We start from the raw sequence: 27929 nt of genomic DNA, 5'->3' as shown, positions 1-27929 counted from the left end.
TCCTTGATTGTTTCAACCCAGAGCTTTGTATCTCCCAGGGCTTCTTTTTGGCCGTGCCACGCAGCTTGTGGGATCCCAGTTCCCCGACCAGGGATCCAGGGATTGAATTCTGGTCCTCGGCAGTGAAGGCACGGAGTCCCAACCACTGGACCGCCAGGGAGTTCCCTCTCCCAGGGCTTCTTCTTGGGGAGACTGGTTTAGCCTTCTCATAATTTTTGCTGAGAGGGATAGCACAGGGCTGTGGAGAGGGAAGGATGTGAAATGGGGCAAAACCTTATAGGCCTGCCTCTGCCACATGAGCGCTGTTTCATTTCTCTGAGTTTTCCTTCCATCAGTTGTAAAATGGGGATAATAATAGCACCACCCTCACACGGTGGTTATGAGGGTTGAATTAGATCATGTTAAGCATGGAGGGAGCTCTCCGTAAAATGCCGCTGCTATCATCATTGTGTGCTGATGGCTGTGGTCCCGACTCCTCTCCACAACTTAGGAGCTTCCTGCCGGCAGCGACTGCGACTGCGTTGCCTCGTCTTTCTCTCCCATCGCGAGGGCCCCACAGATGCCAATGTCGGGAAGAAGAAATGGTCCGTCTTGGAGGAGTGGTGAGGGGTGTCGGTTAGGAAAGTGTCAGCGCTATATGCTCCAGGTTTGGAGCAGAGGGAGACTCGAACTGACTCCAGACGTTAAAGGGGGCAGTAGGTTTCCAAGCCTCTGCCTTTCCTAGGCCTGGGGGTCGGAAGTCTTGGGGTGTAGATCTCACTCAGGTAGAACTCACTCTGGGGGACCTCGGGCAGGTCACTTGTAGCCTCGGACCTCGGTTCCTCGTGCTTGTCAAGTGGGTCTCCGGCTTTAACCCCGGGGTTGCGCGGAGACGCGCAACCGGATGCGGGTTCCAGGCTGGAGAACGTGGCTTGGTGGCACAAGCTGCAGAGGGGTTTGGGCCGGCGGGAGGACCGACGGGCTCCAGGATTGGCTGGCGGCGGTGTAGCAGAGCTCCAGGATTGGCCAGTTAGAGAGGGCAGGGCCCAACCTTTTAAGAGGCGCGTGGGGAGTGCAGTGAGCGAGTCAGCGGCGTTCGTAGCGGCGGCGGCGGCTACAACTACCACGCGAGCCCGGGCGGAGCGGAGGCCCGCGGAGCAGAGGAACATCGCGGAGCAGAGGAACATCCCGGCTTCCCGGCCCGGGGCGGCGTGGCCCGCGGCTCATGGCCAAAGGAGAGGGCGCCGAGAGCGGCTCCGCCGCGGGGCTGCTGCCCACGGGCATCCTCCAAGCCGGTGAACGCCCGGTCCAGGTGAAGGTGAGGGCCGGGCACCCCGGGTGGAGGGTCAAGGGTGGGCGGCAGGCTGAGGTTGGGGCGTCACGGGATAAACCTGGTTCTGGGACACCTTGGGCTAAGCCGGGAACAGGAGGACCCAGAGGCAGGAGAGGACCCTGGGGTGCCCTGGAAGCAGGCAGTGATGGAGAAGGTTTGTAGGCGCTGGCCCCCTTTTGCCCACCCCCCACTCTGGGTGTCTCTGGGGAGCGGCCCTACCGGCGGCTCCACGTTGTGCCGGGCTCCGCTCTGCCTGGTCGGTTTCCGTTCCTCTGTGACCAGACGCTTAATTTTGCTGCCCTAGACGCCAGAGAGACCCCAGAAATCTGGGAAACCCAACTTGGTCCCAAATCTCTCATCCCCCTGCTCTCCACCCCCACATGCTACGCCTGCTTCTCAACTCCGCAGTGAGGGCCGCTCAAGTTCATTCATAAGAGCAAGGGCTCTGCTCTTAAAGGAGCCGCATTCCGCAGGCGTTTGTGTCAGTGTAGGTGTCGGCCCGCGCGCGGCGCTTTGCGCGTCTTGACCTTCGGCCCCATTCCCAGCTCTCTGGACATAATGAAGGACCCAATGACATTAGGCGGCCCCAGGGAGGGATCCCAGGCAAAAGATATCTGCCTAGGAGGTGACTGCCTTTTCGTTTTAATTTTATTAACCGATCCTTGGAAGAAGCCTGGGAAAGCAATTATGCTGCTCCCATGTATGAGTAATCTACTTTCCCTGGGCAACCTTAACCTCCCTAGTGCCCCACCCAGAGAGGGTCCAGCCCTGCACCTAGAGGCCTTTCCTCCCCTCTGCAAGATCCTCTGGGAACTGGGGGAGGGGGACAGGGAGAGAGGGAGGGTAGGACAGCTCCTGGGTTTGCCTGAAGGTCTGGCTGCCTCCAGGGGCCAGGGAGGCTCTGGGACAGATGGAAGGAACAGCTGGGCCTAGAGCCAGCTGGGTTGGGCCCTTAGGGATCTCTAGAGCCCTCACCCAGTAGGCATGTTCACTAGCCTCTGAACCAGGGCAGAAGCCAGGGCTGGGCTTAGGCAGCTCTTGGCGGCAAGAGGATTTTCAGGTTGTGGCAGCGGGTGCCAGGTGGGGACAGGTCCATTGCTGGAGCGTGCTCCCTCTCCAACTTGGAAACAAACAGAACTGAGGCCTTGGGGGGAGTCATTAAGTGAAGACGAGCTGATAAGGATCTGGGTTTGGGGTGGGGTGGCTTAGGGGCTACTTCCTCAGTATGGATTCCCCTTTTCCAGATTTTTAAGAACAGAGAATACCTTTCATTTCTTGTGGGAAGTGAGCTCTCCCTGGGTGGGAATAGGGCAAGGCAGACTTGTTCCTCCTGGCAAAGTTCCAGAGTTTCCTGTCTCTGGAAACTTCCAGGATGAAGGCCAGGATTGTGGATCTCTTTTCATTCTTTCCTCTTCTTCCCAGAAGGAGTCGAAGAAGAAAAACCAGTTGTCCATTTGCAACAAACTTTGCTATGCAGTTGGGGGGACCCCCTACCAGGTGACGGGTTGTGCCCTGGGGTTCTTCCTGCAGATCTACCTGTTGGATGTAGCTCAGGTGAGTGAGCTGAGCCCGCTAGGGCTCCTCCATCACCCCAAGGTGGGAGAGACTATGGATTCCAGGGTAGGGTCAGTTTCCCCATCTGTGAAATGGGACTGGGAATCCCTACTCTCCTGCCTCTCAGAGTCACAGCGGTTGAGAAACAAGAAGGCTTTGGAGAGTATCCAGAAGGGGAGTCTCTGCCCCAGGAGTCTTAGCTGGCAAGGTCAGCTCACTCCTCCTTGCCTGGCAAGAGCAACAGAGCCTGGAGGGGTAGGCGGTGGTGTGATAGAATGGAGCCCGCTGTGATGTTCTTAGAAGAGACTGGCACACAATACCCCCAGCTGGACAGCAGTAGCTGGCTTGGCTCAGGGGTTGGTGACTTTGCAAGAAAGGTATCTTGTATTCACTTAATAGATGGGGAACCCTAAGCCCCAGAAAAGACAAATGACTTAATTTAAGCAGCTAGTTTTTGAGCAACTCCCATGGACCAGGCCCTGAATGGGGTGCAAATGTGGGGAACCTGCTGTCAAAATGTAAAAAGTTAGAAAAGTCAGACTGGGGAAACTGCAGTGTGGGAGAGGCCTCTCCAGCTTCCTGGAGTGATAGTAATAGTAGAGCCTTGATGGATGAGGAAGAGTCCAGAGAAACTGTCTACTTAGGCCTAGAAGGTTTGGGGGGAGGGGGATAGCTTGAATGGGTAGTGATAGTAACAGTCTACTTTTTCAACATTTTTTCTATTGATTTCTTTTTCACATCCAAGATAGAGCTTGACCCTGTAAGATAGGGATCATAACCCCATTATACAGATGGGGAAATTGAGGGCCACTGCGGTGACCCAGCAAATGCTATTTCTGATATCAGGTGGTTGGGGCTTGTGAGAGGGAGGCAAGGAACTGAATTCTGGATTCATTCTAATTGATGGGAGTGTTTTTCAAGGGCAGCGGAGGGGAGGACCTAGGGGGAAATATCTGGGAAAGTTTCCAAGGAGACACACAGTGCTACTTCTGTTGGGAAACTGTTCTTGTCATTATTAACAAGGCAAGTGATGATGCTTAAGGCCTGGGTGGGAGCAGTACAGGGTCCTAATGGCCAGGCTGAAGTGGGGAGGGAGCCCTGCCTTTGCCCATCGGTGAGGGTGGATGTTGCCCGTCAGTTGAAGGATAAGGAAGTCATCTTTTGCCTGTTTCCCATCCCAGGTGGATCCTTTCTCTGCTTCCATCATCCTGTTTGTGGGCCGAGCTTGGGATGCCATCACAGACCCCCTGGTGGGCTTCTGCATTAGCAAATCCCCCTGGACCCGCCTAGGCCGCCTCATGCCCTGGTGAGTAGAAAATGCTCCTTCTGAGGTGGTAGAAGGCGGGGCTTCTGACATGTCTGCTACCCCGTGGTCCTTCCACATGGTTTGTCACAGGCTGGGGGGTGAGGAGAAGGAATGATGCAAAAACCCCAGCAAGGTCTCAGCTGCCCCAGGCATGGGCATTGGAACTCCTGCCAGTTCATACCCAGGCTGGCCGAATTGCTAGACTGAGCAGCTTCCCCTGGCCCAGGCCCCATTCCTCCCCAAGGTCCTTTTCCCTTCCATGAAGCTGGAATTCTAACTTCTCCCGCTCCATCACTTCCCATAATCGTTGAAAGGTTACACTCCGGAGCCAGCCTGCCTCATTTTGAATACCGACTTCGCCACTTAGAGCTGTACGACCTTAGGCAAGACATTTAACATCTCAGCCTCAAGTTTCTTCACCTGCAAAGTGGGGATAATGATTATGCCTGTCTCACAGGGTTGTGGTGAGAATTAAATTTTTTAATACGTAACGTGCTTAGAACCATTTCTGGCACTTATTAAGTGTAATTTGGCACACCTGCAGAGTGGCTCCTGGTGGAGGGGTAAGCGTGGAAGGTACAACCCAGAAGGGACAGCATAACCTCTGGCTCCTTGGACCGTGAGAACTACCTTTTCCTTTGACACAGAGCCTACACGCCTCAGCCTCAGGCTTTGAGGCAAGGCTGGGGGGGGGGGTGCTACAGATCAGATGGCAAAGGCAGGCGCAAGGGACAGGCTGACAGGCCAGAGCTCTGGTTCCCTCCAGGACATCCTGCTTGGTGGTTGGGGGGCGGGGGGGGACATGCCCCTTTCATCTCTAGCCCATCCAGGCTCGAGTGGGCGCCTTCCTGCCCCAGGGGCGCCCATACCTGGTCTCCGGCCTTCAAGGCCTTCAAAGCTCTTCCCACAGTCCCTGCCCCCCAGCACAGCTTCCTTTCCCACGAGGTCCCCCTCCCACTGAAATCCCGCCAGCCCCTGGCAAAGGCCCAGCTTGGGGCCTTTGATCCATGCTTCAGGGCCAGTGGGCAGGAGAGTCTGCCTTACCTGCACAGGCTGCTGGGGTTCCCGGTGAGCCAGCCCCTGAGACTGGGCCTTGTACCCGCCTCCCTGGCAGCCACTCAGGGGCGGGGCTGAGCTGCCACATCTCCTCATAAGACACAGCCAGTGGCAGGCAGCTGCCCCGGCCAGCCTGAAGCAGCAGCAGCAGTAATAGCAGCAGCCCGGGTTACTCCCAGCACATTTGGTTCCACAGCCCCGGCTGCTTGGATGGAGTGTTTGGTGAAGGCTGCCAGAGGAGCCCTGGTTCTCTGAGGATTTGGGAGGGGTGGGGTAGAGCAAGGGCGGGAGAGCAGAGGAAGCCCTCCCTTTGGGAGGTGAGATCTGAGGACGTCTCGCCCACGCAGGCACGTGCGGCAACCAGCTTGGTGAAGTAGCTGAGGGCCCTTCAGGCTGGTTTGTGATTCAGCACATGGCCTCAGCTGGCAGGGTGAGAACTCCTGGTGATACCTCTGAGTGGTACCCCCACCCCTGTCTGAGCGCATGCTGAGGGCTGCCGTGTAATGTACATGACCCTCCTCTTCATCCACCCCCATTAGGACCTGGGACCTGGCACCCCTTCTCCTTTCGGTGTAGAAAGAGGCTGGGCCTTCCAGGGCTCCTGAGCCCTGGGGCCCCCTCTCCCAGGCCTCAGACCAGTCCCTGCCCTCAGCCAGCATTTAAATCCTCCGTTTCAGACGAGGAAGACTCTGACGGAACACTTTCCTGGAGTTCCCGGCCACCCATTGAGAGGCAGAGTGTCAGCAGGGTCACATGGGAGATGCAGCAGGGATGGATCTGAGGTCTGATTCCCAGCCCAGTGCTCTCGGCAGCTCCCTGAAGTCTCCCGCTGAGCTTTCCTGGTGTGATAATCACAGCAAACACTTGTTGTGTCCCAAGAACTGTTCTACATTTTAATATCAACTTAAGTCTCAAAACTACTTCAACCCTGTGAAATAGAGCCAAAGTCCTTACAATGGCCTATTGGGCCCTACATGACCTGGCACCCCATTTCCTGTCCAACCTCATTTCCTAATACCATCTCCCATGCTCACGCCACTCCCTCTGGCCCCCTGGCCTCCTTCCTACTCCCCAGGTCTGCTGGGGCACATTTCCCACCTGAGCACTGTTGCCCCGCGAGCTCTGCCAGGCCAACTCCCTCCTCTCATTCGAGGCCTGGCACAGAGGTCACCTTCTCAGTGAGGGCTACCTTGGCCACCTGGTTGTGAATTGTACCCACATACTCCCAATCCCCTTTAGCCTGCTTTCCTTCTTTTTTCTACAGCACTTAATCACCGTCTACTATGTTATGTAGCTTTTTTGGTGTGTGGTAGAATACACTATTTAAAAATTTTTTAATTTACCATTTTAGCCATTTTCAAGTGTACAATTCAGTGACATTAAGTATAGTCACATTGTTTTGCGACCATCTCCAGAACTTGTTCCAAACTGAAACTCTGTACCCGTTAAACACTAGCACCCCATTCCTTGCTCCCCTCCAGCCCCTGGCAACCAACTGCTTTCTGTCTGTGAATTTGACTCATCTCAGTGGGATCATGCCAGATTTGTCTTTCTGTGTCAGGCTGATTTCACTTAGCATAAGGTCTTCAAGTTTTATGTTGTAGCAAGTGTCAGAATTTCATTCCTTTTTAAGGCTGGATAGTATATATCTTATGTTTATTTTTTGTTTGCCAACTAGAATGTAAATCCCACAAGGGCAATGACTTGTCTGTTTTGTTTACTGATACGTCCCAAGTCATTAGAATAGTGCTCAGCACAGAGTTGGCACTTGAATATTTCTTGAGTAAATGTTGAAGGTAAGGTAGGTGCTATTACTATCATCGTTTGTAAATGATAATTTGGTAAAATGAACCTCAAAAGTTAAATAACTTGCCCAAGACCAAGTTATTTATAGTTACTTGTAGAGCCAGAACTGGATCCCGGAAGTGTGGCTCCAAAGGCCTTTTCACCATGGTTCTCTGCTGCCTTTCTATACTGATGCCGTGAAGTTGGACCATCCTGAGATCTAACTAGGGTGGTGTGGGACTCACATGTGGGGAGGCACTGGGCCCAGTCCTCCCCTCTGGCTGCTCCAGAAGCAACACCTTCACCTGGAGTTGGCCTCCCCCACTCCTGTGTATGCACACATGGGTGAGATCCCACTGGGATTTCTCCTCCCCCACTGCCTCCCTGCCCCACCATCTGAGGTCTTGGCCTGCATTCTCAGCCCCTCAGCCCACAGAAAGCCCCTGTCTTTGGAGCCTTCACACCCGGGGAGATGCAGGCAAGACTCAGGAGGGTCTGACCTCATACCCCATGCTCAGGATTGTAGGCTGGGGGCCCTGCCTCAGTGTGCCCTTCTGGGCTGGGCCATCAGTCCCTTCCCAGAGACCCTGGGGCGGGTACATCCAGGGGGAGGAATTTCCTTCCTGCCGGGCACCCTGTGAGGCTGCAGAGCAGTCCAGCCTGGGCCCTGATCCTGGGGTTTTGGCATCCCGCCTCCACTCAAACCCTCCCCTTCCTCAGGATCATCTTCTCCACGCCCCTGGCCATCATCGCCTACTTCCTCATCTGGTTCGTGCCTGACTTCCAACAGGGCCAGACCCTGTGGTACTTGCTTTTCTACTGCCTCTTTGAGACGCTGGTCACGGTGAGTATGGGCAGGGGTGCGGGAAGTCCCTGGGGCCTCCGGGGTTGGTGCCCGAAGCCACATGTCTGTCCAGCGTCTGACTGGCCGAGGGCCTCTCTTCCATGCCAGTGTTTCCACGTTCCCTACTCAGCCCTCACCATGTTCATTAGCACGGAGCAGAGCGAGCGGGACTCTGCCACCGCGTATCGTAAGTCTCCCCAGCCCACTGAGCCCACCCCCCAGGGACCCAGGGCCTCCGCTCCCTGACCCTCCTGCCATGTTTCTCCCCTTGTGGGCCCAGCTCCCTGCTCTTGGGAGTGGGTGTGAAACCAGCTTCAAAATAACTTATTGCTCTGGTGAGACCAGGGAGGTGGAAGGACCAGGGAGGGGTCACATAGCGAGGCCATGAGTTTAGGCCAAGGTGCCATCTACCCCAGTACCCAGTAACCATCCTATCTGGAGCTGCTACTATCACCTGTGGCTAGAGCTGGGCTTATATCCATCCGACCTTCCTCCCTGGGGGCCCACAAGCCGTGCGGCCCCTCAAAAGGACTTGCTTTTTCCTGCTCAGGGATGACCGTGGAGGTATTAGGTACAGTGCTGGGCACAGCGATCCAGGGGCAGATTGTGGGCCAAGCACATACACCTTGTGTCCAGGACGCCAATGCTTCTACAGTAGCCTTGGAAGGTGTCAATCGCACGCAGAGCACCACCTCACTCAGAGAAACGGTAAGGCCCTGGCAGGGCAGGGGTGGGGGAGATGAGGAACGATGGGGTGATTTTGCCTCAAATCCTCAAAATATTAATAATGGCTAGTGTTTGTAAATGCTGGGCATCTGTTATACAAAGTGTTGATGTGCCCACTTTTCAGATAAGGAAACTGAAGCACAGGGAGGCTAAATAATTTGTCCAGGGTAATCGAGCTAGTGAGTTGCAGAAACTAGATTTGGGGAGATTTGAACTGTGGGCTCTCAGACTCCACAGCCTGGCCTTCTTAACCTTTTATTCATCTGGACTTGGCCTTGGGAAGCAACAGCAGGTGCAGGCTGATTTCCCCATTTCGCAGATAGAGACAGTGAGGCCCCCAGAGAAGGGACTGATCCAAGGTCATTGAGTAGAGCTGCTGGGAGCTGGGCTGAAATCAGACTGACTGTTTCTCTATGTCACCTTTCCCCTCTTTACAGCAAAACGCATACCTGCTGGCGGCAGGGGTCATTGCCTCCATCTATGTCATCTGCGCTGTCATCCTGACCCTGGGCGTGCGGGAGCAGAGAGGTGAGGGGTCCTGGGGAGGGGTGCAGGCCCCAGCGTGGGGTGGTTTTGTCCCTTTGCCTGGGCCTCAGGCTTGGGGAGGGGCCTCTGCTCCTGCCTCACTGTCCCCTCTGGCCCCCAGAACCCTACGAGACTCAGCAGGCCAAGCCGATGCCCTTCTTTCGGGGCCTCCGGCTGGTCATGAGCCATGGCCCGTACATCAAGCTTATTGCCGGCTTCCTCTTCACCTCCTTGGCTTTCATGGTGAGTCGGGCCCTGATATGCTCAGCCTGGGCGGGAGGGGGTATGTGGAACGAGGGGTGGGGTAGGCCTCGGACTCAGGATGGGACAAAGCCCGAGGGACAGGTGGAATGGAGGCGGAGTGAGCAGGGGTCCCTGGAGCATGGGGAATGTCATGGAGACTCAGCCCCAACTACATCACCTGTTTCCTTACCTTTCCTTCCCACCACACTCTCCTGTCCCCCAGCTGGTGGAGGGGAACTTCGCTCTGTTTTGCACCTACACCTTGGGTTTTCGTAACGAATTCCAGAATCTGCTCCTGGCCATCATGGTGCGTGTGGGGCCCCGAGGGTGGCCGAAGTGGCTTAGGCTGCGAGATGGTTCTTTGGATAGCCAGAGGACGTTTCCCAGACTGGCCCAAGGTCATGAGGGATGAGGGAGGCTTCTCAGAACCTTTGGATCTGACCTACCACTGCTTAGGTAGGACGATGAAAGAAAGAGTTTGGGTACATATATCAAATCTTTATGTTGTACACCTTGAACTAGTACAACGTTATATGTCAATTATATCTCAATTACACTGGGGGAAAAAGAAGAAAGGGTTTGGGGTTAGATGTTCAAGTAGAGAGCATAGCAAAAGCAAAGGTGTGGAAGCCAGAACTTCCGGAGCTCTGTGCTCAGAGAAGGCAGGAGACGAGATTGGGACTCGCTCCCAGCTCCCCTGAAGAGCCATCGGGTGCCTGTCCTCAACTGTCCAGATGATGTCATCTGTCTCTTGAGCAGGGCTGGGAGCACCTTTAGAGTCCTGGAAGGAGCAGGGGGTATTCCATGGCTCTAACCCACTTCCCTCTCCTCCCCCTTTGCCCTTCCACAGTTCTCGGCCACAGTCACCATCCCCATCTGGCAGTGGTTCCTAACCCGGTTTGGCAAGAAGATGGCTGTGTACATTGGGATCTCAGTGAGTGGGGCTGAAGGACAGGGCCTGGGCTGACTTGGGGGCTACTGATGGGAGCTTCCCAGCTGACTCGTACTCCTGTGCCCGCTCCCCTAGTCAGCAGTGCCATTTCTCATCTTGGTGGCCCTCATGGAGAGTAACCTGATTGTCACATATGTGGTAGCTGTGGCAGCTGGCATCAGTGTAGCAGCTGCCTTCTTACTACCCTGGTAAGTATATATAGGCCCAGCTGGGTATGTTTCCCAGCCTCCTACCCCTCAGTTCTGAAGCTCCTTAGGGAGAATCCTGTGGGGCTTGTCTCCCTGCAGGCCATTCTGTGGGTCCAGGTTGGGGGTGGGGCAGGTCTTCCCAGTACAGTTGTACAGGTTGTGAACTGTACAACCACATCTAGTCAGGGTGGGAAATGGGGGCTTAGATCTTTGCACTCTATACCTGCCTAGCTGAGCAACTAGATCTGGGGCTACTTCATCTTGGAGGAAGGGGCCGTCTTTTTTTATTCACATGATGTTGCCCACTCCTCATTGAACTGTGTGTGAGCTGTGGGACTGCAAACTCTCAGAGGACCACTCTTATTGACACGGACCACATGGGCTAGTGGAGGTCTGGGGTTGCTAGGTGGAAGGGTGCTCACGGCTGCCACCACCGTGTACAGGTCCATGCTGCCTGACGTCATTGATGACTTCCACTTGAAGCAGCCCCATATCCATGGGACCGAGCCCATCTTCTTCTCCTTCTATGTCTTCTTCACCAAGTTTGCCTCCGGAGTCTCCCTGGGCATCTCCACCCTCAGTCTGGAGTGAGTGGGGTGGGAGTCTGGGCAGTGCTGGGCAGGGGTGGGTCCCAGGTGCCCCATCCTCACCACTCCCCTAACCACTGGGTCCCACAGCTTTACTGGGTACCAGACCCGTGGCTGCTCCCAGCCAGCACGTGTCAAGTTCACACTGAAGATGCTGGTGACCATGGCTCCCATAGTCCTCATCCTCATAGGCCTGCTGCTCTTTAAGCTGTACCCCATTGACGAGGAGAAGCGGCGGCAGAACAAGAAGGCCCTGCAGGCCCTGAGGTGAGTGGGGAAGGGACAGGGAGGTGGACGAGGGGACATCATCCAGTCTAAGCCCTCGGCTAGTGCCTCCTGGGGCCAAAGCCAGATCTGCCTTCCACACATCTTCCCTGGACAGCTCCTCCTCTGCCCTTTCCCCCAGCTGATTCATCACCGTGGCAGTTAACATTTCTTGAACACAGGCTGCCTGCCCGGGCTGAGTGGTTTTACATTTATTCATTCAACAAGTACTTAATGGGACGCCTATGTGCCAGGCATTGCTCTAGTGAATGAAACAGATAAATCCCTGCCCTCAAGGAGTTTACATTTTAGAGAATGTACTCGTGATCTCCTATGGTCGTCCAACAACCTTGGGTGTCAGAGATTCCTATGATTCCCACTCTGCAGATGAAGATACTGAGGCCTAACCAGGAAGAGTGACAAGTGATAAGGGGCAGAGCTGGGGTTTGAGCCCTGGTGTTCTGACTCCAGAGCCCACACTCTTCACGGCTCTCCTGGTGTGCAGGACCTCAGGTGCGGAGACCAGAGGGCAGGGTGGAGTGAGTTGTGCCAGCTCAGCTCGCCCAGGCCAGGGCGTGGTACTGGGGCTTGGGGTGCCTTGTGGGCTGCAAGAGCAGCGAACAAACCTACCAGCAGTTTCTGGGCTGAGAATGGGAGTGAGCAAACTACGTCCTGTGACTTAGACCAGCCTGGCAGGGGGCTAAGACCTCAGAGCCAAGATCCTGCGGGGGACAAGCAGGTGGGTAAGGGTGCTTCCTCCAGCCCGTCTCCTCTGGCTTTTGCAGGGAAGAGGCCAGCAGCTCGGGCTGCTCTGACACAGACTCTACAGAACTAGCCAGAATCCTCTAGGGCCTGCTGGGTGGCCCGAAGCCACCATGCACAGGGCCTGGGTCACCAGGCCGGATGAGGAATCTGGGCCTGCTTGCCTGCTCACTGAACAGCTGGTCTCCAGATGCCAGGAAGGGAGCCAAAGACTCAAGAGTGAGCGACTCAGGACGCCTCCTGTGCCCATCGTGAGGCGGGCTGTTTATACAGCCACCAGCCTCCCTCTGCCCACCACAGGGGCCAAGCCCAGGGGCTGCTACTGTGAATATGCCACAAGGACTGATCGGGCCTAGCCCGGGACACTAATGTAGAAACGTTTTATACAGAGACTAATTAATAACTTAATGACCATGTACATAGCAGTCTGTGTGTTTGTATATGTCTGTGAGCTATTAATGTTATTAATTTTCATAAAAGCTGGGGAACGGAGCTGCCTGTTTTCTGTCTTTGTCCTGACACTGAGCCGTTCTGTGCCAAGGTGTAGAGAGTGAGGGAGTGTTCAGCCGCAGGTGCCCTGGGGGGCGAGAATGTGTGTGGAGGTGTGATAACAGCATCAGCTAACATTTACTAAACACCTGTCTGTACCAGGCCCAGGTGTGGAAGCTTTCCTCTCACTTTGCTGATGTTCTCACTTAATCCTGGGAACCATCCTGCTAGGTCAGGACTGTCCCCATTTTAAAGATGATGAAACTGAGCCCCAGTGTTGAGAGGGACTTAGCTAAACTCACACAGCCAAAAGAGACCTAGCTGGAGTAACATCCCAGGTCTTCGAGACCAGTGCCTTAACCACTATCCACTGCTCGCCTGTGTCTGAGAGCGGCCAGTTTGCTCTGCTCAGGCCCGCATGCTCTGCTTCCCACCCTAGGCTTGCCTGAGCATGTGACGCTGGCTGTGCTGGGGCAGACTCTGTGACTGGGCCCCTGTGGGGTCCCCAGAGACCTGTGATTCTTCCTCCACCACTGATAATGACAGTGTTGGAAGGCGGGAATGTACCCAGCTGGGTGTATGTGTTGGTTGAGGGGAGGGGGTCTCACCACTGGTGGCGGGGAGGAGGATGGTGGGGAAGGCCTAGTTTGTAGCATTTGCCTATTTCCAAGCTGTAAATATTCTCACTATAGCCAATTTCAAGTTACCAGCAGTTGTTCTGTCCTACAAAATTCCTGAAAATTTAATAATTTGCCCTCACAAGCTGGTAGGAACTTGCCTCAGCAAGTCATTGGGGTTTTTTTTTGTTTTTTTTTTTTGCGGTACGTGGGCCTCTCACTGTTGTGGCCTCTCCCGTTGCGGAGCACAGGCTCAGGACGCGCAGGCTCAGCGGCCATGGATCACGGGCCCAGCTGCTCCGCGGCATGTGGGATCTTCCCAGACCAGGGCACGAACCCGTGTCCCCTGCATCGGCAGGCGGACTCTCAACCACTGTGCCACCAGGGAAGCCCCAAGTCATTGGGTTTTACACACTTAGATGAAACTCCAAAAAATGAGGAAAGCAACACTGGCAGGATCAAGAGGCTACCAATCCAACCTCTTTATTTTATATAGATGGGTAAATGAGGCCCAGAGAAGAGGCATGCTTAGACTCTTTAGGCTTGGTTTTTACTTTGGGTTTGGGGCTTTTTTTTTTTTTTTTTTGAGTTGGAGCTCCATTTTTTGGATGAAGTTCTACTCAACCACTTCTTTTAAAAATTTTATTTACTTATTTTTGGCTGCGTTGGGTCTTCCTTGCTGCGTGCAGGCTTTCTCTAGTTGTGGCGAGCGGGGGCTACTCTTCGTTGCATTGTGTGGCCTTCTCGTTGCGGTGGCTTCTCTTGTCGCGGAGCGCAGGCTCTAAGGTGCATGGGCTTCAGTAGTTGCAGCACGCGGGCTCAGTAGCTGTGGCGCACAGGCTCAGTAGTTGCGGAGCACGGGCTTAGTTGCTCCGCGGCATGTGGGATCTTCCCGGACCAGGGCTCAAACCTGTGTCCCCTGCATTGGCAGGCAGATTCTTAACCACTGCGCCACCAGGGAAGCCCTCAACCACTTTTTAAAATTTATAAAGTGTTAATAACAGGCACTGTTACACATACTTAATAAATATCAATTTAATTAGTCCTCATAACTTCCCTCTGAGTGAGGTAGGTACATTTCCATTCAGTAGTTTTGCCACCACCAAGCCAGGTCCTGCTGCTGCCTTTGGAGCTGCCCTCAGGGTCAGAGGCTGCTCTGGTCTGACCTCCGTAGCTGGAGCGTTCAAGGACTCCAAGATGACATTTGCAGAGGTCCACTCACACCTCCCATCTCCCTCCACTTACACCTCCCTTCTCCCTCCACTCTGATCAATAACCACCAAATCCCATCTTTAAAACAGAAATTTCCTAAACCACCCAAGCTTACTTCTTTCCCATCCCTGCAATTGCTTCTCAGGTCTTATCTTCTCTCACCTTGGATGATTATACCAGCATCCTCACTGGCTGACTGACTGATTTGATCTCAAATCAGATTTGATTCCTTCCGCAAGCTATCCAAGATAACCTAGTAGATTTCCTGTTTAGAAACTCCTTTGAGTCCCCATTGTCTTCAGGAGGAAATCCAAGACCCCTGCCGACTTCCTCAGCTCTAGATTTAGATGCAGCCCTTTTTGCAGGTCACCTGCCTGGCCCTGGAACACACCTCTGGCCCTTGGTCCCCTTGGTAGACACTGGTCCAGTGTGCCTTTGCTCCAGCATGCCTCTCGAAAGCTATGCCTGTCCCTTGCATCTTTGGGGCAGCTCTGGGAATCCATGCCCTCGTCATGGTCGCCCACACGGTGCCCAGGGCCAGGCATGGAGGGGAGGGGTGGGGCGTGTGGAGCTGAATGAATGAGCTAAGACTAGAGAGGGCTTTGTCAGCCAGACCCAACTCCCACTGACCCACTAGGAGGCTTCCCCGGTCTCAGTTTCCCTCCATTGTACCTTGGGGATTTAGAATTGAAAACGCTTGCTTCTCCAGTTTCATGTTCACAGAAAGTGGTTCTCCTCAAAGACCCTTTGCTGACTCTTGGGGGTGTGATTTAGGAGGCTGGATAGGTGGGGGAAGTGGGAAAGCGATCTGGGATCCCAGGGACTCCTTGGATCATTGGCTGCTCCAGGTGCCTCTGGACAGCTCATACTTTCCCTTCGGGAGACGCTGCCACCTTGACTTCCTCTACGCTTGGATCCAGCAACACTACAACAAACCCTGCCTCTCCCTCTTCACTGTCCTTCTGCCCTCAGCCAGGCAAAGCGCGTACCCCTACACTCCACCCCTGCTGAGGACCAGATGTGGCTTTGACTCCACCTGCTGGCAGAAAGGGGAAACACCTTTTAACACTGCAAAGAAGGATTTCCGGATCTGTCCTTGACTGGCCCTAGGACCCTGGTTATCCATTTATGCAACAAATATTTATAATGGGCCTATTATGTGTCATGCATCGATTAGGCTCTGAGGATAGAGTGGTGAACAAAACAGAGCTTACCTTCTTAGTGGGGACCAATGACAAATAAATGGACATGCACATAAGATAATTTCGGATTGCAATAAGCACCATGAAAGAAATAAGCAGGGTGCACTAATAGAGGGAACTGGTGTGGAGGTTATTTTATTTATTTTATCTGGAGGTTATTTTAAATCAGGTGCTCAGGAAAGAATGTTCTGAGAAAGTGATGTTTGAATCAAATCACAAAGGAGGAGAATTAGACAGACATTTGAAGAGATTGGGGGAAAGTATTGCAGGTAGAAGCGACAGCTAGCATAAAAACTCAGAGGTAGGAAAGAACCTAGTGTATCTGAAGTACTGAAAGAACACTGTGCAGCCAGAGAGTCGTGAAGGAGAGGGTAGATGGTGTGACATGGATTTGGAGAGCTATGTGGGAACCAGCTCACCCAGGGCCGTGCAGCCCACAGTGAGAGTTTCAGTTCTATTTTGAGAGCAGCCAAAGCCATTGAAGAGGTTTAAAAATTGATTTACATTTCTACAAAATTGATTTACATTTCTAAAAAAGTGTAGGCAGAGGCAGATGGCACAGGGCTTTGTGAACCGAAAGGATTTTTCTCTTTATCCTAAGAGCAGACAGAAGCCATTGACAAGTTTTAAGTAGGGGAACCATATGATGATTAAGAGTTTAGAAAGACTGTATCATCTGCTTTGTGGAGAAAGGATTGAAGGAAGTGGAAGTGGAAGCAGGATGACTAATGAAGAGGCTGCTCTTGAAATGTTCCTGGGTAATGAAGAGTACCAGACAGAGGTGGTGGCAGTGGAAACAGAAAGAAGAGAGATTTGGCAGCTGTTTGGCCTGGATAGTTGACAGAGAAAGGGTGAGAGAGGGAGAGGGAAAGAGAGAAATGAAGGTGATGTCTAGATTTCTTTTTTTCTTAATAATTTTATTTATTTATTTTTGGCTGCATTGGGTCTTCATTGCTGTGCGTGGGGTGTCTCTAGTTGAGGCAAGGTGTGCTACTCTTCGTTGTGATGAGAGGGCTTCTCATTGTGGTGGCTTCTCTTGTTGCATAGCATGGACTCTAGGCATGCAGCCTTCACTAGTTGTGGCACACAGGCTCAGTAGTTGTGGTGCACGGGCTTAGTTGCTCCACAGCATGTGGGATCTTCCTGGACCAGGGCTCGAGCACACGTCCCCTGCATTGGCAGCCAGATTCTTAACCACCGTACCACCAGGGAAGTCCAATGCCTAGATTTCTAATTTAGGGAACAGAGAGGGAGCAATAGAGGAGCTCCCTCCGTAATAGAGGGAGCACTGGGGGAGGAGCAAGCTTGGGGGGACAAAACATTCATTTGTCACCTGTTTGTATCATTTTCATATAAAAAAAAGGAAGAAATCACACTTAGAAATTCGACTAAATCAGAAACAAAGATATGAACTATCACCACTATTACTATGTAACCTTTCATTGGAGATATTAGCCAATGCAATTAGATAAAAAAAGAAATAAAATTGCAAAGTAGGTAAAATTATATTTATTTGCCAATGATTGTATTCCAAGAGAACCCAAGTGAATCAACTGAAAAACTCCTCTAAACAAGAAAAGTCCATAAGGATATGGGATATAAAATTAACATACAAAAATCAATACAGAGAGGGCAGACAGCAGAAGCAAGAAGAATTACAATTCTGCAGCGTGTGGAGGGAAAACCACATTCACAGAAAGAGAGACAAAATAAAAAGACAGAGGACTTTGTACCAGATGAAGGAACAAGATAAAACCCAAGAAAAACAACTAAATGAAGTGGAGATAGGCAACCTTCCAGAAAAAGAATTCAGAATAATGATAGTGAAGATGATCCAGGACCTCAGAAAAAGAATGGAGGCAAAGATCGAGAAGATGCAAGAAATGTTTAACAAAGACCTAGAAGAATTAAAGAACAAACACCTAGAAGAATTAGAGAACAAACAAACAGAGATGAACAATACAATAACTGAAATGAAAAATACACTAGAAGGAATCAACAGCAGAATAACAGGCAGAAGAACGGATAAGTGACCCAGAAGACAGAATGGTGGAATTCACTGCCACGGAACAGAATAAAGAAAAAAGAATGAAAAGAAATGAAGACAGCCTAAGAGACCTCTGGGACAACATTAAATGCAACAACATTTGCATTATAGGTGTCCCAGAAGGAGAAGTGAGAGAGAAAGGACCAGAGAAAATATTTGAAGAGATTATTGTCAAAAACATCCCAAACATGGGAAAGGAAATAGCTACCCAAGTGCAGGAAGTGCAGAGAGTCCCAGGCAGGATAAAACCAAGGAGAAACACGGTGAGACACATAGTAATCAAATTGACAAAAATTAAAGACAAAGAAAACTTATTGAAAGCAACAAGGGAAAAACAACAAATAACATACAAGGGAACTCCCATAAGGTTAACAGCTGATTTCTCAGCAGCAACTCTACAAGCCAGAAGGGAGTGGCACAATATACTTAAAGTGATGAAAGGGAAGAGCCTACAACCAAGATTACTCTACCTGGCAAGGATCTCATTCAGATTCGATGGAGAAATCAAAAGCTTTACAGACAAGCAAAAGCTAAGAGAATTCAGCACCACAAAACCAGCTCTACAACAAATGCTAAAGGAACTTCTCTAAGTGTGAAACACAAGAGAAGAAAAGGACCTACATAAACAAACTCATAACAACTAAGAAAATGGTAATAGGAACATACGTATCGATAATTACCTTAAAAGTGAATAGATTAAATGCTCCAACCAAAAGACACAGGCTCACTGAATGGATACAAAAGCAAGAACCATATATACACTGTCTACAAGAGACCCACTTCAGACCTGGGGACATACAGACTGAAAGTGAGGGGATGGAAAAAGATATTCCATGCAAATGGAAATCAAAAGAAAGCTAGAGTAGCAATACTCATATCAGATAAAATAGATTTTAAAATAAAGAATGTTACAAGAGACAAAGAAGGACACTAGGTAATGATCAAGGGATCAATCCAAGAAGAAGATATAACAATTATAAATATATATGCACCCAGCATAGGAGCACCTCAATACATAAGGCAACTGCTAACAGCTATAAAAGAGGAAATAATAGTGGGGGACTTCAACACCTCACTTACACCAATGGACAGATCATCCAGACAGAAAATTAATAAAGAAACACAAGCTTTAAATGACACAATAGACCAGATAGACTTAATTGACATTTATAGGACATTCCATCCCAAAACAGCAGATTACACTTTCTTCTCAAGTGCACACAGAACATCCTCCAGGATAGATCACATCTTGGGTAGCAAATCAAGCCTCGGTAAATTTAAGAAAATTGAAATCATATCAAGCATCTTTTCTGACCACAATGCTACGAGATTAGAAATAAATTACAGGGAAAAAAAAGTAAAAAACACAAACACATGGAGGCTAAACAATCACTTACCAAATAATCAAGAGATCACTGAAGAAACCAAAGAGGAAATCAAAAATACCTAGAGACAAATGACAATGAAAACATGACGATCCAAAACCTATGGGATGCAGCAAAAGCAGTTCTAAGAGGGAAGTTTATAGCAATACAAGCCTACCTCAAGAAACAAGAAAAATCTCAAATAAACAATCCAACCTTAAAGGAAGGTTAGAGAAAGGAACTAGAAAAGAAGAAAAAACAAAACCCAAAGTTTGTAAAAGGAAAGAAATCATAATGATCAGAGCAGAAATAAATGAAATAGAAACAAAGAAAACAACAGCAAAGATCAATCAAACTAAAAGCTGGTTCTTTGAGAAGGTAAACAAAATTGATAAACCTTAGCCAGACTCATCAAGAAAAAGAGGGAGAGGACTCAAATCAATAAAATTAGAAATGAAAAAGGAGAAGTTACAGCAGACACCACAGAAATACAAAGCATCTTAAGAGACTACTACAAGCAACTCTATGCCAATAAAATGGACAACCTGGAAGAAATGGACAAATTCTTAGAAATGTATAACCTACCAAGACTGAACCAGGAAGCAATAGAAAATATGAACAGACCAATGACAAGCACTGAAATTGAAACTGTGATTAAAAATCTTCCAACAAACAGAAGTCCAGGACCCGATGGCTTCACAGGTGAATTCTATCAAACATTTAGAGAAGAGCTAACACCCATCCTTCTCAACTCTTCCAAAAACTGCCAAGGAAGGAATGCTCCCAAACTCATTCTATGAGGCCACCATCACCCTGATACCAAAACCAGACAAAGATACTACAAAAAAAGAAAATTACAGACCAGTATCATGGATGAATATAGACACAAAAACCCTCAACAAAATACTAGCAAACAGAATCCAACAACACATTAAAAGGATCATACACTATGATCAAGTGGGATTTATCCCAGGGATGCAAGGATTCTTCAGTATATGCAAATCAGTGTGATACACCATGTTAACAAACTGAAGAATAAAAACCATATAATCATCTCAATAGATGCAGAAAAAACTTTTGACAAAATTCAACACCCATTTATGATAAAAACTCTCCAGAAAGTGGACATAGAGGGAACCTACCTCAACATAATAAAGGCCATATATGAAAAACCCACAGCAAATGTCATTCTCAATGGTGATAAACTGAAAGCATTTCCTCTAAGATCAGGAACAAGACAAGGATGTCCACTCTTATGACTGTTATTCAACATAGATTTGGAAGTCCTAGCCACAGCAATCAGAGAAGAAAAAGAAATAAAAGGAATCCAAATTGGAAAAGAAGAAGTAAAACTGTCACTGTTTGCAGGTGACATGATACTATACATAGAGAATCCTAAGGATGCCACCAGGAAACTACTAGAGCTAATCAGTGAATTTGGTAAAGTTGCAGGATACAAAACTAATGCACAGAAATCTCTTGCATTCCTATACACTAACAACAAAAGATCAGAAGGAGAAATTAAGGAAAAAATCCCATTCACAATTGCAACAAAAATAATAAAATACCTAGGAATAAACCTACCTAAGGAGGTAAAAGACCTGTACTCAGAAAACTGTAAGACCCTGATGAAAGAAATCAAAGATGAAACAAACAAATGGAGAGATATACCATGTTCTTGGATTGGAAGAATCAATATTGTGAAAATGACTATACTACCCAAAGCAATCTACAGATTCAATGTAATCCCTATTAAACTACTGGTGGCCTTTTTTACAGAACTAGAACAAAAAATCTTAAAATTTGTATGGAGACACTAAAGACCCCGAATAGCCAAAGCAGCCTTGAGGGCAAAAAATGGAGCTGGAGAAATCAGACTCCCTGACTTCAGACTATACTACAAAGCTACAGTAATCAAGACAATATGGTATTGGCACAAAAACAGAAATATAGATCAGTGGAACAGGATAGAAAGCCCAGAGATAAACCCACGCACCTGTGGTCAACTAATCTATGACAAAGGAGGCACAGATATACAGTGGAGAAAAGACAGTCTTTTCAATAAGTGGTGCTCGGAAAGCTGGGCAGCTACATATAAAAGAATGAAATTAGAACACTTCCTAACACCATACACAAAAATAAACTAAAAATGGATTAGAGACTTAATGTAAGACTGGACACTATAAAACTCTTAGAGGAAAACATAGGAAGAGCACTCTTTGACATAAATCACAGCAAGATCTTTTTTGATCCACCTCCTAGAGTAAGGGAAATAAAAACAAAAATAAACAAATGGGACCTAATGAAACTTAAAAGCTTTTGCAAAGCAAATGAAACTGCAAACAAGACGAAAAGGCAACCCTCGGGATGGGAGAAAATATTTGCAAACGAATCAACAGACAAAGGATTAATCTCCAAAATATATAAACAGCTCAGCCAGCTCAAGACCAAGAAAACAAACAACCCAATCCAAAAATGGGCAGAAGACCTAAACAGACATTTCTCCAAAGAAAATATACAGATTGCCAACAAACACATGAAAGAATGCTCAACATCATTAATCATTAGAGAAATGCAAATCAAAACTACAATGCGATATCATATCACACCAGTCAGAATGGCCATCATAAAAAAATCTACAAACAATAAATGCTGGAGAGGGTGTGGAGAAAAGGGAACCCTCTTGCACTGTTGGTGGGAATGTAAATTGATACAGCCATTATGGAGAACAGTATGGAGGTTCCTTAAAAAAACAGAAATAGAACTACCATACGACCCAGCAGTCCCACTACTGGGCATATACCCTGAGAAAACCATAATTCGAAAAGGGTCATGTGGGCTTCCCTGGTGGCGTAGTCGTTGAGAATCCGCCTGCCAGTGCAGGGGGCATGGGTTTGAGCCCTGGTCTGGGAAGATCCCACATGCCACGGAGCAGCTAAGCCCGTGTGCCACAACTACTGAGCCTGTGTTCTAGAGCCTGTGAGCCACAACTACTGAGCCCATGTGCTGCAACTATGGAAGCCCATGTGCCTACAGCCCGTGCTCCACAACGAGAGAAGCCACTGCAATGAGAAGACTGTGCACTGCAACGAAGAGTAGCCCCCGCTCTCCACAACTAGAGAAAGCCCGCGCACAGCAACGAACACCCAACACAGCCAAAAATAAATAAATAAAATAAATAAATTTATTTTAAAAAAAAAAGGGTCATGTACCAGAATGTTCATTGCAGCTCTATTTACCATAGCCAGGACATGGAAGCAACCTTAAGTGTCCATCAGCAGATGAATGGGTAAAGAAGATGTGGCACATGTATACAATGGAATATTACTCAGCCATAAAAAGAAACAAAATTGAGTTATTTGTAGTGAGGTGGATGGACCTAGTGTCTGTCATACAGAGTGAAGTAAGTGAGAAAGAGAAAAACAAGTACCGTATGCTAACACATATATATGTAATCTAAAAAAAAAAGAAGGTCATGAAAAACCTAGGGGCAAGATGGGAATAAAGATGCAGACCTACTAGAGAATTGACTTGAGGACATGAGGAGGGGGAAGGGTAAGCTGGGACAAAGTAAGAGAGTGCTAGTGTATATATGGACATATATACACTACCAAATGTAAAATAGATAGTTAGTGGGAAGCAGTTGCATAGCACAGGGAGATCAGCTCAGTGCTTTGTGACCAGCTAGAAGGGTGGGATAGGGTGGGTGGGAGGGAGACAAAAGGGGGAGGAGATATGGGGATATATGTATATGTATAACTGATTCACTTTGTTATAAAGTAGAAACTAACACACAATTGTAAAGCAATTATACTCCAATAAAAATGTTAAAAAAAAAAACAACTGCATCGTTTGACATGATAACCACTACCATGTGTGGCTATTTGAACTTAAATGCAAAATAATTAAAATTAAATGAAAAAAAATTCGGTTTCTCAGTCCTACTGGTTACATTTTAAGTTCTCAATAGCCACGTGTGCTTAGTGGCTATTGTATTCATGTAATTATAGAACATATCCATCATTGCACAAAGTTCTATTGTCCAGTGCTAAGTTAGAAGATAAGGGGAAAGAGAAGACCACACTTATAATAGCAACAAATTACCTAGGAATAGGAAAAAAATAGCTCTCTGTTACACCACATGACCTATTTGGTCACAGACCCCCTGTCTAGACCGCTCTGTATTTCAGGTCACAGCCAAAGTCTCATCTCTTTGGGAATCTTCACTGACTCTTCCAGGCTGACTCAGAGGTCACTCCAGTACCCGCCAGGGCAACATACAGTTGATTCTCATTATTTGCAGATTCCGTGTTTGCAAATTTCCTACTTGCTAAAATTCATTTGTAACCCCAAGAAGCGGGGCAGGAGAGGGGAGAAGAAAGCAGCAGCAATGACAGAGGCGGTAGAGAACCAGGGAAGGTTTAGGACTGGGTGTTTTGGATGAGATCCAGAGCCTCCCTCTTTTTTTTTTTTCTTCAGCTAAGACAGCAAAAGAGATGATTTATTGTACACATGTTACATTCAGCCACAAGTGAGAACAGAACTAGTCCAGAATGTCAAAGGTCCAGGGCAAAGGACCAAAAGGGACCGTTTTGATACGAGCAAGGGGGTTCCCTCAAAGGTGGTCGAGGCGATCAGAATGGCCATCGATGTTCCAGATCCACTGAGACAAGTTCTAGACAGTAGGCAAGAAGTCCAACAATTTGTACCAGCGTCCCTGGCCTCTGGCTTCCCTTGTTTCTCCTCCTGTGGCTTTCTAGGTCCTCCCTCTTTTTCTCCAGGGCAGCTGTGAGAGGCAGGGTGGGGCTCACATCTCCAGGGCAATCAAGGAAGTGCCCGATTGCTATGGCCTAAAGTGTTTTCCATTTTCTGGGGTGAGGCCTAAGCCCTAAAGTGGCCCAGCCTTGAGTAAGTTCTGATTGCTCACCCATCCAGGAAATTACCTTCTGTCTGGCAGAGATCTTGTTGAAAATGACCTGGGGTGGGTGGACTGGGTCCCCACTCCAAGGTGATCCAATATGTCCTGGATAGCTTGGAGGGAGTCTGGGATATCTTGGGGGTGACCTGGGTCAGAGAAGCAAGGAGGGGGCAGGACTGTCTGCCCTTATAGTGGTTCATCAGAGATGAGAGATGAGGCCTGAAGTCTCTCTGTCTCCCACGGCAGTCACCGCAGTCACTCAACCCAGTACCTTTCCCTTAGGACCCCCATGCAGCCTCAAAGGACATCTGTAATGGGGAAGGTAGGGGAACCACCCAGGGCAGCCCTCAGGTTCAGAGAGGGCAATGGAGTCACACAAGGTCACACAGCCAACCAGAGACAGAAGCAGAATGGAATCTAGTTCTCACTCCCACACTTAGAGTTATTTTTGTTTTCCCTCCAAATTATCAGTTTCTTTCTTTCTTTTTTTTTTTTTCAGTATTAATACTTTATTTCCTAAACAGGGTAGTGGTTTCACAGGTGTTTATTACATTAGTCCTTATAGCCTCTGTATGTCTGAAATACATCATTATTTTTAAAGGGGGTAAATGGTAAATTTGTAGAATACAAGAACAGTTTAGAGGAGAGCTTGCTGAGGGAGAGGCATGGATGGGCATAGGGATGAAGAAGTAACAGTCGTGTCTCAGGGCTGAGGAACTGATCTCCATCCCCTTCATCCCCACTGCAGTTTTCTTGGTTCAGGTTTTCATCTTTTCAATAGCTTCCTGTTTGTTTTACCTTGTTAAAGTCTTGTTCCCCAGAATTTATTGTTTATAGTTCTGAGCGGAATTGTCAGTTTCTGAAGGACCAAGACTCTTGTCCTGTGTCAGTCCCTTCCCCTTTACTTCCACCAGGGCCTAGACTCCAGAGCTAGTTTCCTAGCAGATGGGTTTGGTCTTTTCTGTTAACACCCAGGCGAGATGCAGATCCACTCCCTGCTATTTCTTAAAGGGACCCACGCACAGAGCCCACAAGGGAAGAGACTAGGTTGTGTAATCCAACTGCCACATGATGCTTGGATGCCGCAACGACATTTCCGCCTGTGGCTGGCTGGCTGCATTTTGCTCACACACGCCGTTGGCAGACGGTTCATTATGGTTCAAGTCAGTCTTTTTATTTCTAAAGAAAGGTGTAAAAAAGATATTCCTCATCCTAAATGGAAACTGGGTGCTTGTGGTTTGCCCCCCACATACCCTGGATCTGTCTTTGGAGTCTGCACAAAACACAACCTCTTTCAATCTCATCTCAAATCTGCAGAGTTGAAGATAGACCCATGTCCCCAGAAATGGGTTCAAGGCTTGGTTTCACTCCTTTAGTTGCTTTAATTTCCTGTAAAGAGCATGCGTTTATTTGCTTTTGTAATTATAAAGGAAGCTCCTTATTAAAAAATTTTTTTATTATGGTAAATTTCATATAGGAAAATGCACAAATCTTAACTGTACAGCTCAACTTTTCCCTATGTATACACCCACATAACCTCCACCCAGTTCAAGATATAGAACATTTCTATCTCCCTGGAAGTTCCCTTGTGCCTTTTTCAATCAATACCCAATCCACCAGAGGTAACGACTATTCTGATTTCTGTCACCATAGGTTAGTTTTGCTTATTCTTGAACTTCTTATGAATGGAACCATATAGTATGTATTCTTCTGTGTCTGGTTTCTTTGCCTTAGCACAATGTTTTTGAGATTTATCTGTGTTGTTCTGTGTACTAGTATTTTTTTTTTCATTTTGATTATTGCTGGTAATATTTCATTTTGTGAATACATCACCAAGTGTTTTATTCTCCTGTTGATGGATATTTGGATTTTGTCCAATTTTGGCTGTTGACTAAAGTTGCTGTGAACATTCTTGTACCAGACTTCTGACAGACATATGAACTAATCTTTCTTGGGTGTATGTCTGCATGTGGAATTGTTGTGTCATAGTGTAGATGTATGTCTGGCTTTTTAAGGATCTGCCAAATAATAACATATGAAAATTCAAGTTAGTCCACATCCTCAGCAACCCTAGATGACGGGTTTTTTTTAAAAGCCTTTCTTCTGAATGTATCAAGTATCTCATTGTTGCTTTGACTTGCATTCTTTGATGAGATATTATTTTAAGCAGTTTCATACATTACTGGCCATTTGTCCTTTGTGAAATGCTTGTTCCAAGTCTTTTACTCATTTTGAATTGAATGCTTGTATTTTTCTTAACGATTTGTAAGGGTTCTTTCTATATTCTGGATATGATTTATCAGTCTCTACCTTGCTGATTTGTTTTCTTAATGGTATCTGTTGATGATTAGAAGTTTTTAAGTCCAATTTATCCATTTTTTAATAGCTAAGTGCATTTTGTGATCTGACTAAGAAATCTTTACCTACCCCAATATCAAAAAAACTCTATGTATTTATTTAGAAGTTTGAGTGGTGAAGTTTTTACATTTAGGTCTATGATCCACCTTAGAATTATTTTCTGTGTATAGTTTAAGGGTCAGGGTTCTTTTTTCTCCACATACATCTAATTGTTCCAATATCATTTATTAAAACGCCATCCTTCCTCTACTTAATTACAATGACACCTTTGATGAAAATCAAGAGAGCATACACGTGTGGGTCCATTCTAGACTCTTTATTCTGTTCCAGTGATCGTATTTGTCTATTTTTGCTCCAAAATGTCCCTGCTATTAATTACTATAGCTTTATAGTAAATCTTGAAATCTGGTGACGTAAGTCTTCCAACTTTTTTTCAAGAGTTCTTGTATATTCTGGGCTTCCCGCGTGGTGCAGTGGTTAAGAATCCGCCTGTCAATGCAGGAGACACGGGTTTGAGCCCTTGTCCGGGAAGATCCCACATGCCGCGGAGCAACTAAGCCCGTGCGCCACAACTACTGAGCCTGCGCTCTAGAGCCCGCGAGCCACAACTACCGAGGTTTCGTGCTGCAACTACTGAAGACTGCACACCTAGAGCCTGTGCTCCGCAACAAGAAAAGCCACCGCAATGAGGAGCCCGCGCGTCGCAACAAAGAGCAGCCCCGGCTCTCCACAACTAGATACAACTAGAGAAAACCTGGGCACAGTAAGCAAGACCCAATGCAGCCAAAAAAAAAAAAGAGTTCTTGGATATTCTAGGTCCTTTAATTATCACGTAAATTTTGCTATCACCTTGTCAATTTACACACAATCACACACACGTACTACACACATGGCTTGTGGGAATTTTAATTGGATTGCATTGAACCTATAGACCAATTTAGAAAAAATCAATAACAATATTGAGTCTTCCAATTTATGAACATGGAATATCTGTCCATTTACTGAGGTAATCTTTAATTTTTCTCCAGATATATTTTATAGTTTTCAGTGTCAAGGTCTTGCACACCTTTCAATAGATTTATTCCTAGGTATTTAATATTTTTCATGCAGTTACAAATAGTATTGATTTTTTTATTTATGAAATTTATTTTCTTATATAAATTATGTATTTCTCTGGGCAGACAACCTTCACCTTATTGCACTAATAGCACATCTGTAATACCAAGCTACAGGACAAGTCTTAACAAGGTCTGTATTCAATGTAGCACTTGTCTACCGGGCACTGTAGAAGAGGATGAGGAAAAGCCAGGATCCAGCTCAGGTGAAGAAGGGGAGGGGGCAATGTGTCTCACCTCTGACAGTTGGTTTTCTCCCGGGAAGGGGAACATGCAAAGTTATGTCTGGATTCTGGAAGGGGGAGGAGATCTTGGAGGCTGAGAAGCCCAATGCAACACTGCAGCTCGGCTCCCTTTATCTCTGGGGGAAGCAGGGACTCCTCTTTCACTCATCTGTAACACATCACTCTGGCCTAGCTGATGCTTTGGGTAAACAGAGACAGGGGTCATCCTCAAATTAGCAGCACTTAAGAACAGGCCATACACTGCCACAGTGTGCCACA

The 27929-nt window shown here is 48.0% G+C and overlaps 1 protein-coding gene across 11 annotated transcripts; it reads left to right on the top strand.

Annotated features, from left to right (window-relative positions):
• Positions 1-1087: 1087 nt before the first annotated feature.
• MFSD2A (MFSD2 lysolipid transporter A, lysophospholipid) lies at positions 1088-27781 on the top strand. 11 transcript variants are annotated; one of them, XR_016387690.1, is made up of 15 exons: positions 1093-1297; positions 2735-2866; positions 4048-4172; positions 7734-7857; positions 7966-8044; positions 8408-8565; positions 9021-9111; positions 9230-9351; positions 9575-9658; positions 10202-10285; positions 10379-10491; positions 10935-11078; positions 11169-11345; positions 11730-11855; positions 12128-16936. XR_016387690.1 is itself a non-coding variant. In XM_089895407.1 (14 exons), the coding sequence occupies exons 1-14, from the start codon at positions 1205-1207 to the stop codon at positions 27746-27748; spliced, it is 1773 nt and encodes a 590-aa protein (XP_089751533.1). In that variant the 5' UTR covers positions 1090-1204; the 3' UTR covers positions 27749-27763. The 11 variants fall into 11 exon arrangements, 8 of the variants coding, with proteins under 8 accessions (XP_089751546.1, XP_089751539.1, XP_089751533.1 ...); XR_016387691.1 differs by having other exon boundaries at positions 1094-1297; positions 11270-11345; XM_089895407.1 differs by lacking the exons at positions 11730-11855; positions 12128-16936 and adding an exon at positions 27493-27763 and having other exon boundaries at positions 1090-1291; positions 2738-2866.
• The last annotated feature ends 148 nt before the right edge of the window (positions 27782-27929 follow it).

The sequence above is a fragment of the Delphinapterus leucas genome, chromosome 1, assembly GCF_059928025.1.
Source record: "Delphinapterus leucas isolate spDelLeu-1000000601 "Yukka" chromosome 1, BTC_Dleu_Yukka2, whole genome shotgun sequence".
Classification (NCBI taxonomy): domain Eukaryota; kingdom Metazoa; phylum Chordata; class Mammalia; order Artiodactyla; family Monodontidae; genus Delphinapterus; species Delphinapterus leucas.
The sequence above is the reverse complement of the archived record's forward strand: the minus strand, read 5'-3'. Positions and strand labels throughout refer to the sequence as shown.

What these genes read in the sequence shown, in the direction of transcription:
- MFSD2A (XM_089895394.1), top strand. Translation starts at nt 1,205, where the DNA reads ATGGCCAAAGGAGAGGGCGCCGAGAGCGGCTCCGCCGCGGGGCTGCTG. An exon ending in GGGCGTGCGGGAGCAGAGAG is followed by an intron (nt 9,112 to 9,229) that starts GTGAGGGGTCCT and finishes TCTGGCCCCCAG; the next exon opens with AACCCTACGAGACTCAGCAG. An exon ending in TCACCTCCTTGGCTTTCATG is followed by an intron (nt 9,352 to 9,574) that starts GTGAGTCGGGCC and finishes CCTGTCCCCCAG; the next exon opens with CTGGTGGAGGGGAACTTCGC.